This window comes from Bubalus kerabau, chromosome 12 (assembly GCF_029407905.1).
Source record: "Bubalus kerabau isolate K-KA32 ecotype Philippines breed swamp buffalo chromosome 12, PCC_UOA_SB_1v2, whole genome shotgun sequence".
Taxonomy (NCBI): domain Eukaryota; kingdom Metazoa; phylum Chordata; class Mammalia; order Artiodactyla; family Bovidae; genus Bubalus; species Bubalus kerabau.
This window is the reverse complement of record NC_073635.1, coordinates 72,235,587-72,254,249: the sequence shown is the minus strand read 5'-3', so window position 1 is coordinate 72,254,249 and position 18,663 is coordinate 72,235,587. Positions and strand designations below refer to the sequence as shown.

At 41.3% G+C, this 18,663-nt stretch overlaps 1 protein-coding gene and 1 long non-coding RNA gene across 2 annotated transcripts in view; both read right to left on the bottom strand.

Moving 5' to 3' along the window:
- LOC129624244 (ATP-binding cassette sub-family C member 4-like) overlaps positions 1-18,663 on the bottom strand; it is a 234,862-nt gene that overhangs the window by 128,389 nt on the left and 87,810 nt on the right. Inside the window, 5 exon segments of the mRNA XM_055541905.1 lie at positions 8,251-8,345; positions 10,044-10,225; positions 11,575-11,775; positions 16,343-16,426; positions 17,861-17,869. Coding sequence (XP_055397880.1) covers positions 8,251-8,345; positions 10,044-10,225; positions 11,575-11,775; positions 16,343-16,426; positions 17,861-17,869 — 571 coding nt within the window.
- Positions 8,251-10,183, bottom strand: LOC129624647 (uncharacterized). Its single transcript, XR_008701085.1, has 3 exons — positions 10,085-10,183; positions 8,724-8,761; positions 8,251-8,345 (listed from the first exon to the last, which is right to left on the bottom strand). It is a non-coding gene; the product is annotated as an uncharacterized LOC129624647 (long non-coding RNA).

Here is an 18,663-nt window from a genome sequence, read left to right as displayed (position 1 = left end):
AAAAAAAAAAAAAATCATTCTAAGTATCTTTTCTGATCAGAAAATTAGATCTCTGCAGTAAGATTAGGTATCAACTACAGGAAAAAAAAAAAAAGACTATTAAAAATACAAACATAAGGAGGCTAAACAACATGCTTCTGAATAACCAACAAATCAGAAGAAATCACAAAAGAAATCAAACTGCATAGAAACAAATGACAATGGAAGCACAACAACCCAAAACCTTTGGGACTCAGTAAAATCAGTGCTAAAGGGAAGGTTCATAGCAATACAAGCTTACCTCAAGAAACAAGAGAAAAATCAAATAGATAACCTAACTCTACAACTAAAGCAACTAGAAAAGGAAGAAATAAAGAACCCTAGGTTTAGTAGAAGGAAAGGAATCATAAAAATTAGGGCAGAAATTAATGAAAAAGAAACAAAGGAGACTATGGCAAAAATCAACAAAGCTAAAAGCTGGTTCTTTGAGAAGATAAATAAAATAGACAAACCATTAGCCAGACTCATTAAGAAACAAAGGGAGAAGAATCAAATCAACTAAATTAGAAATGAAAATAGAGAAATCACAACAGACAACACAGAAATAAAAAGGATCATAAGAAACTGCTATCAGCAACTATATGCCTCCAAAATGGACAACTTGGAAGAAATGGACAAATTCTTAGAAAAGTATAACTTTCCAAAACTGAACCAGAAAGAAATAGAAAATCTTAATAGATCCATCACAAACATGGAAATCGAAACTGTAATCAGAAATCTTCCAGCAAACAAAAGCCCAGGACCAGATGGCTTCATAGTTGAATTCTACCAAAATTTAGAGAACAGCTATCATGTATCCTACTCAAACTCTTCCAGAAAGTTGCAGAGGATGGTAAACTCCCAACTCATTCTATGAGACCACCATCACCCTAATACCAAAAGCAGACAAAGATGCCACAAAAAGAGAAAACTACCAATATCACTGATAAATATAGATGCAAAAATCCTTAACAAAATTCTAGCAAACAAAATCCAACAACATATTAAACAAATCATACATCATGACCAGGTGGGCTTTATCCCAGGGATACAAGGATTCTTTAATATCTGCAAATCAATCAATGTGATACACCACATTAACAAATTGAAAAATAAAAGCCATATGATTATCTCAATAGATGCAGAAAAAGCCTTTGACAAAATTCAACATACATTTATGATAAAAACTCTCCGGAAAGCAGGAATAGAAGGAACATACATCAACATAATAAAAGCTATATATGATAAACCCACAGCAAACATTATCTTCAATGGTGAAAACCTGACAGCATTTCCCCTAAAGTCAGAAACAAGACAGGGGTGCCCACTCTCACCACTACTATTAAACACAGTTTTGGAAGTTTTGGCCACAGCAATCAGAGCAGAAAAGGAAATAAAAGGAATCCAAATTGGAAAAGAAGAAATACAACTCTCACTGTTTGCAGATGACATGTTCCTCTACATAGAAAACCCTAAAGACACCATGATAAAATCACAAGAGCTAATCAATGAATATAGTAAAGTTGAAGGATATAAAATTAACACACCTTGCATTCCTATACACTAACAATGAGAAAACAGAAAGAGAAATTAAAGAAACAATCCCATTCACCATTACAATGAAAAGAATAAAATACTTAGGAATAAATCTACCTAAAGAAACAAAAGACCTATATATAGAAAACTACAAAACAGTGATGAAAGAAATCAAAGATGACACAAATAGAGGGAGACATATACCATGTTAATGGATCAGAAGAATCAATATAATGAAAATGAGTATACTACCCAAAGCAGTCTATGGATTCAATGCAAGCCCTATAAAGCTACCAATGGTATTTTTTCAGAGAACTATAACAAATAATTTTACAATTTGTATGGAAATACAAAAAACCTCGAATAGCCAAAGCAGTCTTGACAAAGAAGAATGGGACTGGAGGAATCAACCTGCCTGACTTCAGACTATACTACAAAGCTACAGTCATCAAGACAGTATGATACTGGCACAAAGACAGAAATATAGATCAATGGAACAAAATAGAAAGCCCAGAAATGAATCCATGCACCTATGGACACCTTATCTTTGACAAAGGAGGCAAGAATATACAATGGAGCAAAGACAATCTCTTTAACAAGTGGTGCTGGGAAAACTGGTCAACCACTTGTAAAAGAATGAATTAGAATATTTTCTAACACCATACACAAAAATAAACTCAAAATATATTAAAGATCTAAAGGTAAGACCAGAAACTATAAAACTCCTAGAGGAGAACATAGGCAAAACACTCTCTGACACAAATCACAGCAGGATCCTCTATGACCCACCTCCCAGAGTAATGGAAATAAAAGCAAAAATAAACAAATGGGACCTAATTAAACTTAAAAGCTTTTGCACAATGAAGGAAACTATAAGCAAGGTGAAAAGACAGCCTTCATAATGGGTGAAAATAATAGCAAATAAAGCAACTGACAAAGAATTAATCTCAAAAATATAGAAACAGTTCCTTCCAGAAAAATAAATGACCAAATCAAAAAATGGACCAAAGAACTAAACAGACATTTCTCCAAAGAAGACATACAGATGGCTAACTAACACATGAAAAGATGCTCAACATCATTCATTATCAGGGAAATGCAAATCAAAACCACAATGAGGTACCATCTCATACCAGTCAGAATGGCTGCTATCCAAAAGTCTACAAACAATAAATGCTGGAGAGGGTGTGGAAGAAAAGGAACCCTCTTACACTGTTGGTGGGAATGCAAACTAGTACAGCCACCATGGAGAATAGTGTGGAGATTCCTTAAAAAGCCTCAATAGAACTGCCATACAACCCAGCAACCCCACTGCTGTGTATACACACTGAAGAAACCAGAATTGAAAGAGACACGTGTACCCCAATGTTCATTGCAGCAATGTTTACAATAGCTAGGACATGGAAGCAACCTGCATGTCCATTGGCAGGCGAATGGATAAGAAAGCTGTGGCACATATAAATAATGGAATATTACTCAGCTATTAAAAAGAATGTATGTGAATTAGTTCTAATGAGGTGGATGAAACAGGAGCCTGTTATACAGAGTGAAATGAGTTAGAAAGAAAAGCAAATACAGAATATTAACACATATATATGGAATTAGAAAGATGGTAATGATGACCCTATATGCGAGACAGCAAAAGAGACACAGATGTATAGAACTGTGTTTTGGCCTCTATGGGAAAAGGCGAGAGTGGGGTGATTTGAGAATAGCATTGAAACATGTATATTATCATATGTGAAACATATCGGCAGTCCAGGTTTGATGCATGAGACAGGGTGCTCAGTGCTGGTGCACTGGGATGACCCTGAGGGATGGGATGGGGAGGGAGGTAGAGAGGGTTCAGGATGAGGAACACATGTACACCAATGGCTGATTCATGTCAATGTATTGCAAAAACCACTGCTGCTGCTGCTGCTAAGTCGCTTCAGTCATGTCCGACTCTGTGCGACCCCATAGATGGCAGCCCACCAGGCTGCCCCATCCCTGGTATTCTCCAGGCAAGAACACTGGAGTGGGTTCCCATTTCCTTCTCCACTACAATATTGTAAAGTAATTAGCCTCCAATTAAATTAATTAATTAAAAAAGAAACACAAAGCATTTGGAAATGAACACAATAACCTAAATTTACTTTTATTAATGACATAAATGAGTACCCGCTATGCATACAAAAATGAAAATAGCCCTCCTAACATCTCTTGAATTCACAATGCTAAAGAGAGTGGAGAAACCTCTGTAATATACATTCCATCAAATATTTTGTTTTCCTCTTCAGCTGATGGTGTCATTGTTATTTCAGCTTTGAAAGCTGTTCAAATTCCTGAATTCCATCAATAGGCATTTGCCTTAACCTACTGGGCTTCCCTGGTGGTTCAGATGGTAAAGAATCTGCCTGCAGTGCATTGAGACTCTGGTTTGATCCCTGGGCCGGGAAGATCCCCTGGAGTAGGAAATCACAACCCACTCCAGTATTCTTGCCTGAGAAATTCCATGGACAGAGGAATCTGGCAGGCCACAGGCAATGGGGTCACAAAGTCAGACATAACTGAGCAACTAACACAACATCCTATATGAATATATAACATAAGTTCATCTTTCTTTCTTTATGTTACCATAGTTCGAGACCACCTGACCTGCCTCTTGAGAAATCTGTATGCAGGTTAGGAAGCAACAGTTAGAACTGGACATAGAACAACAGACTGGTTCCAAATAGGAAAAAGAGTACATCAAAGTTGTATATTGTCATCCTGCTTAATTAACATCTATGCAGAGTACATCATGAGAAACACTGGACTGGAAGAAGCACAAGCTGGAATCAAGATTGCCGGGAGAAATATCAATAACCTCAGATATGCAGATGACACCACCCTTACAGCAGAAAGTGAAGAGGAGCTAAAAAGTCTCCTGATGAAAGTGAAAGTGGAGACTGAAAAAGTTGGCTTAAAACTCAACATTCAGTAAAAGAAGATCATGGCATCAGGTCCCATCACTTCATGGGAAATAGATGGGGAAACAGTGGAAACAGTGTCAGACGTTATTTTTCTGGGCTCCAAAATCACTGCAGATGGTGATTGCAGCCATGAAATTAAAAGACACTTACTCCTTGGAAGGAAAGTTATGTCCAACCTAGATAGCATATTCAAAAGCAGAGACATTACTTTGCAAACAAAGGTCCGTCTAGTCAAGGCTATGGTTTTTCCTGTGGTCATGTGTGGATGTGAGAGTTGCACTGTGAAGAAGGCTGAGTGCCGATGAATTGATGCTTTTGAACTGTGGTGTTGGAGAAGACTCCTGAGAGTCCCTTGGACTGCAAGGAGATCCAACCAGTCCTTTCTGAAGGAGATCAGCCCTGGGATTTCTTTGGAAGGAATGATGCTAAAGCTGAAACTCCAGTACTTTGGCCACCTCATGCAAAGAGTTGACTCATTGGAAAAGACTCTGATGCTGGGAGGGATTGGGGGCAGGAAGAGAAGGGGATGACAGAGGATGAGATGGCTGGATGGCATCACGGACTCAATGGACGTGAGTTTGAGTGAAATCCGGGAGTTGGTGATGGACAGGGAGGCCTGGCGTGCTGCGATTCATGGGTTTGCAAAGAGTCGGACACAACTGAGTGACTGAACTGAACTGAGTTCCTCAATTCAGAAGGTAAACAAGTAATGGATTCACATTTCTTAGCAAGTGATCAACATAATAAATACCAAATTTCAATGAGTAGGTTCTAACAAAGATAACACACTCTACCTTTGTAGAAAGCTTGTATGAGGGTTTCTTTTTTTTTTTTTTGTATGAGGGTTTCCTGTGGGAATATATAATATTTTAGGTGAGGATTTCCTTTAAAAAGTATATAATGCTACATATATTCTAAGCACTCCTGTGAAAACACAGAAAGCTGTGTTAATATTGGCCTGGCAAGCCAGATATTAATCCCATGGTTGAGGACACAATAACATTGTGATCTCAAGGAAAGAAAGAGAAGGAATTCTAATTTCTAGACACCGGATTTCTCCCTGCTTAACTTCTTTCTTTTTTTTTTTTTTTTTTTTTTTTTTTTTGACAAATGTGAAATAAGTCTCTTTTATTATTTGCTTGAGCCTCCCCCAAGGTTAAAAACAGGTATAAAATTTGCACAGGCATCGCACAGAAATTCTGCAGGAGCACTCCATCCTACATTTCCCTGCTCCTGAAGTCATGTTGTCCGAGAGAGTTTTGCCCCTGGGGAATGTTTAAGTCAGCTGTCTGGGAGCAAGGGGTACATGCCAACATGACTCTCCATTCATGAAGCTCATTCACCAGTGTCTCCTCGGTTTATCCTGAGAGCTTGTAAGGCAGGCTGTATTTTGCAGATTAGGTGACTGTGTTCCTGAGAGACTGTGATTTGCCCACGGTCCAGAAGACCCAGTCTTTGACTCTCTTGTCCTGACCTATCGTTGCCATGCTGATGGTCAACAGTGAGGACTTCTCTGCTGATCCTGCCCACTTGATTCGTGGCCTATGTGGTATTCCTGTGGGGCTCTCTGGGGAGTGGTCGTGAAGGTGGGGGTTATTCCATGCTATTCACATGGAGAGGGCCCCCCTGGAGGCCTGTGGAGATAACACGGTATGACGGAAAAGAGCCCAGGGCGGGTTCCTGAAAGTAGTACTCATGCATGGGCCATGAACATTTTCCTCTGCCCAACCTAGTGGAAGTTTCTTCATCTTTAATCTCTGCCCCAGCCCATGAAATCTTTTTTTTTTTTTTTTTTTAATTTTATTTTATTTTTAAACTTTACATAACTGTATTAGATTTGCCAAATATCAAAATGAATCCGCCACAGGTATACATGTGTTCCCCATCCTGAACCCTCCTCCCTCCTCCCTCCCCATTCCATCCCTCTGGGTCGTCCCAGTGCACCAGCCCCAAGCATCCTGTATCGTGCATCGAACCTGGACTGGCAACTCATTTCATACATGATATTTACATGTTTCAATGCCATTCTCCCAAATCTTCCCACCCTCTCCCTCTCCCACAGAGTCCATAAGACTGTTCTATACATCAGTGTCTCTTTTGCTGTCTCGTACACAGGGTTATTGTTACCATCTTTCTAAATTCCATATATATGCGCGGTGAAGGGGAATTTGCATACCTGCAAGGGAATAACACTTTTACGTGGGAAACTTGCTGCCAAAGGATTGCATTCAGGATCAGTAAAAGCCATAGTTTATTCAGAAAGATGGGTCCCTAAAAGGCTCAACTCCAGCCCACAAGGAAGGTCCCCTACCCTGTAATACTTTCTACCCCCACAGCAGTCAGGGTACCAGGACATGATTCCTGGATTCACTACTCACGATCAAGCCATGGAAGAAAACAGAAGAGGACACTCAACACACCTGTGAGCCCCTGGGAGATCTAAGATACCTATTCAGGACTACCAATGAGTGTCATTCTAATGAACACCCCCAAGATCTGGTTTCTGGGGATAAGATTTCTCAGGATAACTCTAAAGAGCTAACACAGCTTGACAGAGACTGTACTCTGAAACAGACAGGAGATAGATCTTCTGATCCCTGAACAAGGAGGAACTTGAGCCATCCTGGCCATGTGAATTTAAAATTGACTAATGTCCCTACTAGTCCTTGTTATGCTATATTGATGATGCTTATGATTATTCCATGTACTGTCAATTCTATAACCTGTTTTGTCTCTGCCCAGGTCAACCAGCTACAACATGCAGTACCAGTTCAACAAAGATATAAAACTACAGCCAACCATGGAAAATATCACACACCCTTGGACACCGCTATAAGGACTCTCAGGATTGAGACTAGCAAGAGGGGGAGGCCCAATACCCCTCGCTATCCCAGTTCAGCAGGAAGTAGCCAGAAAGACCTCAATGCTCCTATCCCCAAAGAATTGGGCCTCCCAACTCTTGAGGGGGGAATGTTAGGTAGGTAGAATAGGGAAAAGGAGTCCAAAATGGCGGTGGCTAAAAGACAAGGAAGGTCAAAGGAAGGTCCAAGGACCAGAGTGAAGACTTCAGGCAGAACAAACAGCACTCCTGGCTAAGCCCAATTTGCATAAGGCAGGCCCAGGTGAAGGAAAAAACATATAAAAGGAGGAGCCAAAGTGCTTTCTCACTCACTCTCTCTCTCTCTCTCCTGCGTGCTCGCTCTCTCTCTCTCTCTCTCTCCCTTCCCAGCTGCGCACTCCTCCACTCTCTTCTCTTCGAGTCTTTGGGTTGGCATGCCCTCCCACTTCGAGGATGGATTCTCCTGCTATCTTCTAAATAAAATGGAGCTGTAACACTGGGGAAAAAAAAAAAAAAAAAAAAAAACAGAAAGAATTGAAACAATCCAAACAACAGGGTGGGGATCCGTTTCTAATCCCCTTGCCCATTCATGTAATGATGTAAGCTTTAGCTAAAGCAACCTATTAGAATAGACAACAGCATATATTTCCAGTGGCTGATTTTCTCAATATGCAATTCTGGTTTAACAACCAAAATCCAGTACAGAGCAAATTAAGAGTCTTCATGTACCCACTTTCTTCTAGTAGATTTTAAAAATACTCATTCTAATTAATTCACAGAGTAAATCCAACTCAGACTCTTCATCTGTTAAGACATTACTGAATGACTCCTGGGAGCTCTAGCTGTTCACACAGGCTCCTAGTAAACACCTCAGACCCTCGCATAATAGACCAGATGATTTACCTGAGTGAACTGTTAAGTACCAGCCAGAATCAGATATCTCAATTACACTTCCTTTTCCATATGCCATGGCATATAGGGTACTCTGTCCATTTGCCCTAGGGAAAAGGGAAGACAAAGAAAAAATATTACACTCTAGATAAAATTTAGGTAAATAACAGAAAAATTAACCTCAATTTAGGAGACGTGTTTTACGGTGGAAAATGGTTCCCAGTTCACTGTGCCCTGTGTCCATCTACCTTATAAAAAGTCTGTTTGAATCACAACTGTCAGCTCTAAGTATATGAGGAAGCTGCTGAGGGTCAAATGCAGGGATAGTCTCACTCCATCAGCCAGAAATTTACTTCTTTCTCAGAGAAACTATGTGAGAGTCAGAAGAAGAGGATGAACAAGCCCCAGCTATCCCCCCTGCTGTGGGAAAAACGAGGCTTCATGTAGACTTCACAGCCCTTTGGGTAAGACCAGGAATCATTCACCAGTATGCAAGCCACCAGTCCTGCAGGACATAGGCAACCTGGAGCAGGAAACAACAGTCACTCACACACTGACATCACTGAGCCTCACACCCTGCTCACTAAGTTGGGAGATGGAAAGGCTCCAGAACGTGGAGACGGTCCTTCCAGCTCAGGTCTGTGCCAAGCCCCACACCCCAGATGACCAAAGGTCAGGGGAGGGCATGCTACATTTTAATATCTTTACAAGACATTCTCTTTCTTCCTAGAATCTCTCTGTTATATACAAATAACACCTCACCTCAATAAGTAAGCCTCACTTATTTTCCTTACAGATTTCATTCAGTGCAAATCAAAATGGACTGCAAAGCATAATAAAAACAGTATAAAAGTCAGGACTTTTCCAAGAAAAAAATTTTTATAGAAACTGTGATGATCAAGTTTGTGTGTCAGCTTGGCCAGGCCAGTCTCTAGTGGTTCAACCAAACCCTCATCTAGATGTCGCTATGAAGGTATTCAGTGGATATGATTCACATCATCCTCGGAACTGAAGTAGAGATCACCCTCAACACTGTGGTGGCCCTGTCCAGTCAGTCAAAGGCCTGACTAACAAAACCTGAGGCTTCCTGGAGGAGGAAGAAATTTTGCTTCAAGACTGCAGGGTCAGCTTCTGCCTGAGGTTCCAGTCTGTAGGCCTGCCTTTCTGATTTCACATTGACCAGCTAGACTGCACAACCTCATGAGCCAGTTCTCTGAAATAAATCTCTTTATATATATATATATATATATATATATATATAAAACATGCTAATATTAATAAAGTAAATAAATACAGTATACAGTATACTAACGTGTATATATATATATGGAATTTAGAAAGATGGTAACAATAACCCTGTGTACGAGACAGCAAAAGAGACACTGATGTATAGAACAGTCTTATGGACTCTGTGGGAGAGGGAGAGGGTGAGAAGATTTGGGAGAATGGCATTGAAACATGTATAATATCATGTATGAAACGAGTTGCCAGTCCAGGTTCGATGCACGATACTGGATGCTTGGGGCTAGTGCACTGGGATGACACAGAGGGATGGTATGGGGAGGGAGGAGGGAGGAGGGTTCAGGATGGGGAACACATGTATACCTGTGGCGGATTCATTTTGATATTTGGCAAAACTAATACAATTTTGTAAAGTTTAAAAATAAAATAAAATTTAAAAAAATAAATAAAAACATAAGAGAATTATGACAATGCTCCTTTTATACATACTAATAAATAACAAAATATATTCTAATATTGCTTTTAAAAAATAAATAAATACAGTATAAACAATATGTAAATACCAAGAAGAGGGCACAAAACCGAAATAAATGTTCTTATTTACCTGAGCTGTGATGTTCACTAAAATAAGGAAAATGATGATAAACCAGTGCTCACTGGCTGTGAAGTAATTCTCGTAGGTCTTAAAACCAACTCTTCCAACCGAACAGCCCTCCAGTGGTAATGTAACCTGGATATTCTCAGTCTGGGGGGTGGGGGGGGTGGGGAGAACGGCAGTGAAAACAAAATTTTAAGTAAGGAACCCTCAAATTTCAAAAGTTTACAGTGCCCTCCACTGCAAAGCTGTGAGGAAACAGATACATCTCATATGCTTGTAGGAGTGCAGGATGGTCCATTTCCTACAGAAAAGGGTGTGCAAATGTCTAGCCAAACCACTTATGCATTTACCCTTGGACTCAGCCATACTACTTTCAGAAATCCATTAGAAAATGAACATCATTTGCACGAAATTATTCACTGTTGGGTGCTTTTGCTTAAAGTCAATCATGACTCTCAGCACAAGCACAACTACCCGATTCAAGTACAAATGCAGAAGCTTCTTCAAAAATAATACACAAAGTGATATGGCACTAACATATCCCTCTAAATGACTTGTATCACTTCCAATGATAGAAATGTAAACCATCTTGGTGTTCAAAATCCTAGACAAATACAGCAAAATGAGTTCACACAGGAAGTTGAAATAATGTGAGTCTGGACAGCACAGGATGGCATATGACCCAAATTATTTAATTCTTGAATTTCAGGGAGTGATTCCTGAGTGTAGAATGTGAGGGACTAATCTGAATATTTATCAGAATCATCCAGGTTCCTAGGTCTGGATATTGTGGGCTTGGATACCAAGGAGTACCTGAGTATGTTTTTAAGAGAGAGCTAGTGCTTTTCTTCATTTCTGTCTGTAGGACCTAGAATGCATTATAGAGTCACATGAGCCAAAGATGTACTCAACTTTATGCTGACCATTGGGCATTCAAGATGAATACAATGTGGCTCTAGGTCTCAAAGGGTAATTAAAAAAATGAAGATAAGAACTAACTCTAAAGTATCTGGCCTACAACAAACGATCTAACAAAGGGGCAAAATATTACCATCAATCACCTGCAGTGCCAGAATATTCCAACATATAGGACAAATAGCTGATATAATGTGATCATATAAAGACTCAGTCTAAAGGGGTCTTCACATTAAACCTCTGGATGCATAAGGGAAGTTGGGAGCCACCAGAGTGAGTAGGATGTAACTATGGTAAACTGATGAGTTCTCATATCAGTGTGAGCCACAGACAGCTGGAAATTCATAGCAGTGCACCCCCTACTGAGCTTCATAAGATTCTTCATTCTATACCCAAAGGAGAATACCAAACAGGCTTCCTCCCTTCATGCTCTTCTAATTCCACCAATTACATGGAATTAGGCTTGTAATCTTTGGATCTACTTTAGGATAAACAAAGATGTCGTGAGAGAAGAAGACTGAAGGTCCATGAGGCCACCAAGAGCAGACAGACAAAGGCGTGTTGCAGGATGAGAAACTCACATCTTGGTCCTCTGGAGCTGCATCTTTCAAGGAGTGTCTGCAAGACAGTTGAGACAGAACTGAAGACTCAGAGATCAGAGTGGGAGTTGCTGGACCTGGAGATAGTTCAGCCTCCTCATTCTCCTTCCTTGAAAGAATATCTTCAAAATCTATCCCAGATTTTAGAAACTCAGCAAAAGTCCCCTTTTGCATAATTTTGCCCTAAAATAAAGAATTTGAGAGGAAGGCATTTGCATTTGATAATATTAATCCAATTCACATACTAATCAAGAAAAGCCATCTGGTCTTAAATTATTATTTTCCTAAGAAAATTATCCTTAGGTTTGGAATTCTGGTGAAAAAGTCTAATTCAATTCAGTTTAGTTTCTCTCTCATGTCTGACTCTTTGCTACCCCATGGACTGCAGCACACCAGGCCTCCCTGTCCATCACCAAATCCCAGGGCTTGCTCAAGCTCATGTCCATCAAGTCAGTGATGCCATCCAAACATCTCCTCCTCTGTCATCCCCTTCTCCTCCTGCCTTCAATCTTTCCCAGCATCAGGGTATTTTCCAATGAGTCAGTTCTTTACATCAGGTGGCCAAAGTATTGGGGTTTTAGCTTCAGCATCAGTCCTTCCAATGAATATTCAAGACTGATTTCCTTCAATATTGACTGGTTTGAACTCTGCACAGTCCAAGGGACTCTAAAGAGTCTTCTCCAACAACATAGTTCAAAAACATCAATTCTTTGGCATTCAGCTTTCTTTATGGTCCAACTCTCATATGTCATCCATATATGGCTACTGGAAAAATGATAGCTTTGACTAGTTGGACCTTTGTCAGCAAAGTAATGTCTCTGCTTTTTAATATGCTGTCTAGGTTGGTCATAGCTTTTCTTCCAAAGAGTGAACTGAGCATTGTGTTCACTGTCAAACCCTCTGCTATGTGCTGGGGGATATGAAAGAAATGTGTGTTCATGTTTTCCAAATGTAGGCCATTGACATAACTACCATGGGAACTCAGGGAAGCTAAAACTACAGATGTGGGTAGAAGCACCAGTACAGTATTTCTGGACAACATGGAGATTGAGAGAAGCATCATGTGAATTTTAAAATACAAGCAAAAACAGTTAATTGGGGAAGATATTCCAGAAAATAAGCTTAAGGCTGACACAGATATGGCCATAAGCACATCTCTAGAGGTAATCATCTCTCATCAAATCTTCACAGATCATTGTTATAGTATCATGTGCCCCTCTGGAAGAAAGACATGTAGGGACCAGCCCTAGACAGATAACCCATGAGCTTTATCTTCATGGTATTTACCACTTCCCCACAAATGCAGGAAGTTCTACCTGTCAAAGTATTTAAACAAAGAGGCCATGAGACTGAGGTGGCTCTAAAGCCTTGACCTCCCATGCCAGCAAACCAACACCTAAGAACCAATGCACTCAGATCTAACAACAACAACAACAAAAAAGAACAACCAGTTCTTTTTTTGGTTTAAGAACAACCAGTCACAGGCAGTCAACCAGGTATCCTCTATTCAGACAACTGTTTAAGCTACAGTCAATCTAATCATTTTCTTTGAATACATGTGACATATCATTGCAGTTTCCCTCCTTTTGTTGTTGTTGTTCCATTGCTCAGTCATGTCCAACTCTTTGCAACTCCATGGACTGCAGCAAACCGGGCCTCCCTGTCCTTCACTATCTCCTAGAGTTTGCTCAAATTCATGTCCATTGAGTCAATGATGTCATCCAACCATCTCATCCTCACCCCTCTCTTACAAAGTCATAAAAAATAAGGTGCAGATGTCTTCACTATAGTCTGACCCCACAAAATAAGACTCAGCTCATTCACTCAATGTCAAACAAAATATAAGGAAAAATCACAGGATGCAAAACTAAACAGAGAAGGGCATCTCTGGTTAATGCAGGTCAGATGGAAGAAGGTGCTCCAGTACCCTAGCTAGGACCTCTCCCACCCTATCTCCTGAGGTGGTCCATTGTGAGAAACTCAATGAAGCATTTGGGTACTGTCTATACTACAGAATTAGAAAATTATTCAGGATATACTGTGCCTTATTCCACTTGGGAGGCAAAATTCAAGGACTTTAATGTATTTACCATTTTCCACTTAGTACCTATAAGACGAACAAGGAAACAAGTAGCAGTACAAGGATAACAATTTCACTGAGCAGCCAAGCATGGACAGCTCTGAGAAAATGAGAAGGCAGCCATTCTCTTTATGCTGTTAAAGAGGAACCAGACAAACGGTAAGGATGGACCCCAACTCATCCGGGGGTGCTCACACATAGACAAATAGTTATTCTGATAGTACTAAAATTGGGGGTAGTGCTGGGGTCCAGCCCCCGACCTCAGCTGATCCAGGGTAGGGTAGTGTCCTCAAAAGAAGCAATAAGGGACCCTAAAAGATCTAGGGACAGACTAGGTTACTCTGTTTCCCACTGATCCTGTGCTCCCACTGATACTGTCATCATTGGGGTTTTACACACTAGTATCACCTTCTTCCAAACATGTAATTAACTGCTATTAAACCTGAGAAACCTGAACTCCCCATTCCTGAAAGAGTGGTTAACAGTTGACACAGGATATTGCTTCTAGAGAGGCAGAGGTTCTGCATTTAATAATCTTTCTTAGGACAGAAGTTCATTTGATAAATGAGGGATCTGACCAACCTAGACAGCATATTAAAAAGCAGTGACATGACTTTGCCGATAAAGGTCCATATAGTCAAAGCTATGATTTTTCCAGTAGTCATGTATGGTTGTGAGAGTTGGACCATAAAGAAAGCTGAGCACCAAAGAATTCATGCTTTTGAACTGTGGTATTGGAGAAGACTCTTGAGAGTCCCTTGGACTCCAAGAAGATCCAACCAGTCTATCCTAAAGGAGATCAGTCCTGGGTAATTCCTTGGAAGGACTGATGTTGAAGCTGAAACTCCAATACTTTGGCCACCTTATACAAAGAACTGACTCCTTGGAAAAGACCCTGGTGCTGGGAAAGATTGAAGGCAGGATAAGAAGGGGATGACAGAGGATGAGATGGTTGGATGGCATCACCGACTCAATGGACATGACTTTGAGTAGACTCTGGGAGTTGGCAATGGACAGGGAGGCCTGGTGTGCTGCAGTCCATGGGGTTGCAAAGAGTCAGACACAACTGAGCAACTGAACTGACTGACCAAGGGCCTGTGGAACAGACAAGGGTTAATGACAGAGGTGCTGAGGCCCAGAGACAAAGAAGCCAAGGTCTGAACCATCAAATAACCAGTAAGCCTGAAATATTCTCACTAATCTCCACCCCATCCCCAGTCATGCTAGGAGTTGGGGTTGATTGGTAGCCCCCAAAAAAGTAAGTTCAAGCCCTAAACATGACGCCTGTGAACATGATCTTATTTGCATTCAGTGTCTTTGTAGATGTAATGAAGTTAAGATAAGGTCACACTGGAACAGGGTGACCTTAAATCCTATATGACTGATATCCTTATGAGAAGAGACTCAGACACGGGGACAATGGCCATGTGACATCAGAGGCAGAGACCACAGTGCTGCAGCTGGAAGCCAAGGAACACAAGAAAGGTCCGTGAATACCATTAGCTGGAAGGAAGGACTCTCCCCTGGAACCTTCAGGGAGAGCACAGCCCTGCCGGCACCTGGATCTGGGATCTATAGCCTCCAGAACAGGGAGATGATAAACTTCTGTTGTTTTAAGTCACCCAGTTTACAGTGCTTTGTTACAGCAGCTCTAGAAACTGATACCCTATCCTGAGCCCACACTTCTGTCTCCTCAGCTTTACTAAGACATCTAACTGCTTCTGCTGTCGCCCCTCCAGTGACCATCAGAGGAATCTCTTAACTCCAACATCAAACCACATCGCTCCTCTGCTCTGGACCATCCAAGGCTTCCATCCCACTTCCAGGCTCACTGCCAGCTCAGAGACCAGCTCCCTTCACGTCCCCCTGCTCACTCTCCTCAGCCATGCTGGGTTTCCTGTCATTCCCCCAACCTGCCAGGTCAGCTCCTTCCTTAGGACCCCCTGCCTCAGACCCCCTGCCCCAGACCCCCTGCCCCAAGTGTTGCGTGGCATCCACCTTCATGTCACTCAGACCCCATGAAGCAACAGCTCCTCAAGGAGACAGCCAGGATGTCACCCTGTTTGTCACATCCATCCCCATAAGAACAGGAGGTCCATGAAGGCAGGGCCTTGTCCTCCTGCTGCACAGGCTCCCAGACACATTGGATACATAGAGACCTGGGCAGGGAGACCAGCAACGGTGGACACCAGCTGAGTGGCATCTCTGACCCAGGTGCTTGGCTACCCAACCTCGCTTCTAGTGTTAACGGAAGATGCTCTTTAGGCAAATTGTGCTTGACAATCATGTGGATACAAACAGGTCTCAGTAGCTCTAATTTCCAAGTAAAAAACTTTGACTTAAGTTGTAGATGGGGAAAACACAAGTTATAAACAAAATAGCATCATTATCCTTAACAAATTTCAATAGAACAGTAATATTTCAGTAGTCCTGTGGTAGCATTCCTATATGCTTTAGTGTTTATGTGGCTTCAAGTTTAATAGTGACACTTTACAGGTCTTTGGATTGATCCTCAAAGACATGAATAGCATCAGCTCTGAGAAAAAGAGGGAGTTAAATTGAGGGAGAAGAGGACATTTACCATGAATCCAAGGAGAGTGACCGCTGGGAGGTCTGGACTTCAACACACCTGAGTTCTAGAAATTTCATAGACTTCTAGAAACTACTTACATCTCTCAGTATCAGAATCTGACTTGCATCTTTTAGGTACTGCAGGTGATGAGTCACTAAGATTGTGATCTTCTCCTTCAAGGTCTGATGAATACACATACAAATGTAAAAGGTATAGAATGCAAATGCACATTAATGGGGGTGCTCCAAACTGAAAACACATATTCTGAAAACATAATGAGACAAAAACAATACAGCAAAGGTCTATAGGTTAAATTAAAAAATGAATAATACAAATTAAATACAAATATGTCAATGATCCTGAGTAGGTCCTCAAATTTATCAGCAGCAAATGTGAACCCAGCGCCGCTAAAAAAAATTATAAAAAACAGTCCAGTGAAGGAGGCACTTGCTATTTTTTTTCCTAAAAACTAAGCTTAACAATAATTTACATTTAATAATGAAAAATAATTGAGCAATACTGAGATTCCAAAACTTGACTGAACTTAATATTTTATCACTATGGGGGAATGGGAAAAGAGGCATCTATGTTATATAAAAATGTGTGCATTTTCCTTAGACAATTTTCTAGGGGATTACTTATGATTTATGAGGTACACATTAACAACAAAAATTAATAGAATCTTGGTAACCTTTGCTAGAGTGCCTTTTCTACACACTTCTTCCCCAATAATATTAAACATAAAACGAATGCCAACGTGGCTTCCATCAGTCTCTACAACAGTCCCAGTCCCATCCAGGAAACCAGTCTTCTTTCATAAGGACTGAACACCTTCCAAATATGAAAATAAAGAACAGAATTCAGAGGGCCCAAATAACAATGGGAATCATCCAACGGACAAAAGACACACCAGTTCTCTTACCCAAGACCCTTGTGTGATCAGGCCACCCAAAATGGCTGTTCTCTTGCTGTCTATACATCCCCTTCTCGACCAGTGTCTTCTTCAACTACACTTACTTACATGACTGACCTTCCTATATGCTTGGCCCAGGGCCCAGCTAATGACTGCTCTAGCTTTACATAACAACCCTCCACAATGCTTGTCAAAGGGGCAAGGGGGACATGACCCTCTACAGCTTTTCATGGTGACCAATGACCCACCCTGACAGTAACTTCCCCTATAACAGGTAATCTTCCCCCTCTCCTGCCCTCTTCCCCTGGAAGCAAAGACTACCACCATGTCCTGTTCCAACGTGGGCCTCAAATGACAGGATGCCCTTCCAGGATTTCCTTTGCACATGTAAGTCGACTCTAATCATTAAACCATATGTGTGTCTGTCACTGATTCTGGGCTCTTTCTTAAGTCTAACCTGGGCAAGTAACAGGCCTGGAAGGTCTGGAAGGCCAACAACCTCTCTCAGTATCCAACCTTAAGTGTGTTTTTACAGTAACTTTTCCAACTACTTCACATTTTTAATGCAGACCTCTAGAAACTCAGCCCAGGTCTCAACCCAGAAGGTCCACAACCCCTCCAGGGAAGCAAGTAGTTGGATTTGGGGCCCTGGTGACCATAGTCAGGGCTCCAATCATGTACTCTGGGTGCCCAAGTTCCTCACAGAGCAAATCTCAGGAGCCTGGGCCAGAGCTTAGCCTTTGAGTGAGTCAGATGGAGAGTGTGAAGGCAGAAGATTACAGCTCACTTCAGTTCAGTTCCCTTGCTCAGTTGTGTCCAACTCTTTGAAACCCCATGAATTGCAGCATTCCAGGCCTTGCTGACCATCACCAACTCCTGGAGTTCACTCAGACTCACGTCCATCGAGTCAGTGATGCCATCCAGCCATCTCATCCTCTGTCGTCCCCTTCTCCTCCTGCCCCCAATCCCTCCCAGCATCAGAAATTTTTCCAATGAGTCAACTCTTCGCATGAGGTGGCCAAAGTACTGGAGTTTCAGCTTTAGCATCATTCCTTCCAAAGAAATCCCAGGACTGATCTCCTTCAGAATGGACTGGTTGGATCTCCTTGCAATCCAAGAGACTCTCAAGAGTCTTTTCCAACACCACAGTTCAAAAGCATCAATTCTCCGGTGCTCAGCCTTCTTCACAGTCCAACTCTCACATCGATACATGACCACAGGAAAAACCATAGCCTTGACTAGATGGACCTTTGATGGCAAAGTAATGTCTCTGCTTTTGAATATCTGTCTAGGTTGATCAAACTTTTCTTCCAAGAAGTAAGCATCTTTTAATTTCATGGCTGCAATCACCATCTGCAGTGATTTTGGAGCCCCAAAAAATAAAGTCTGACACTGTTTCCCCATCTATTTCCCATGAAGTGATGGGACCAGATGCCATGATTTTCATTTTCTGAATATTGAGCTTTAAGCCAACTTTTTCACTCTCCAGTTTCACTTTCATCAAGA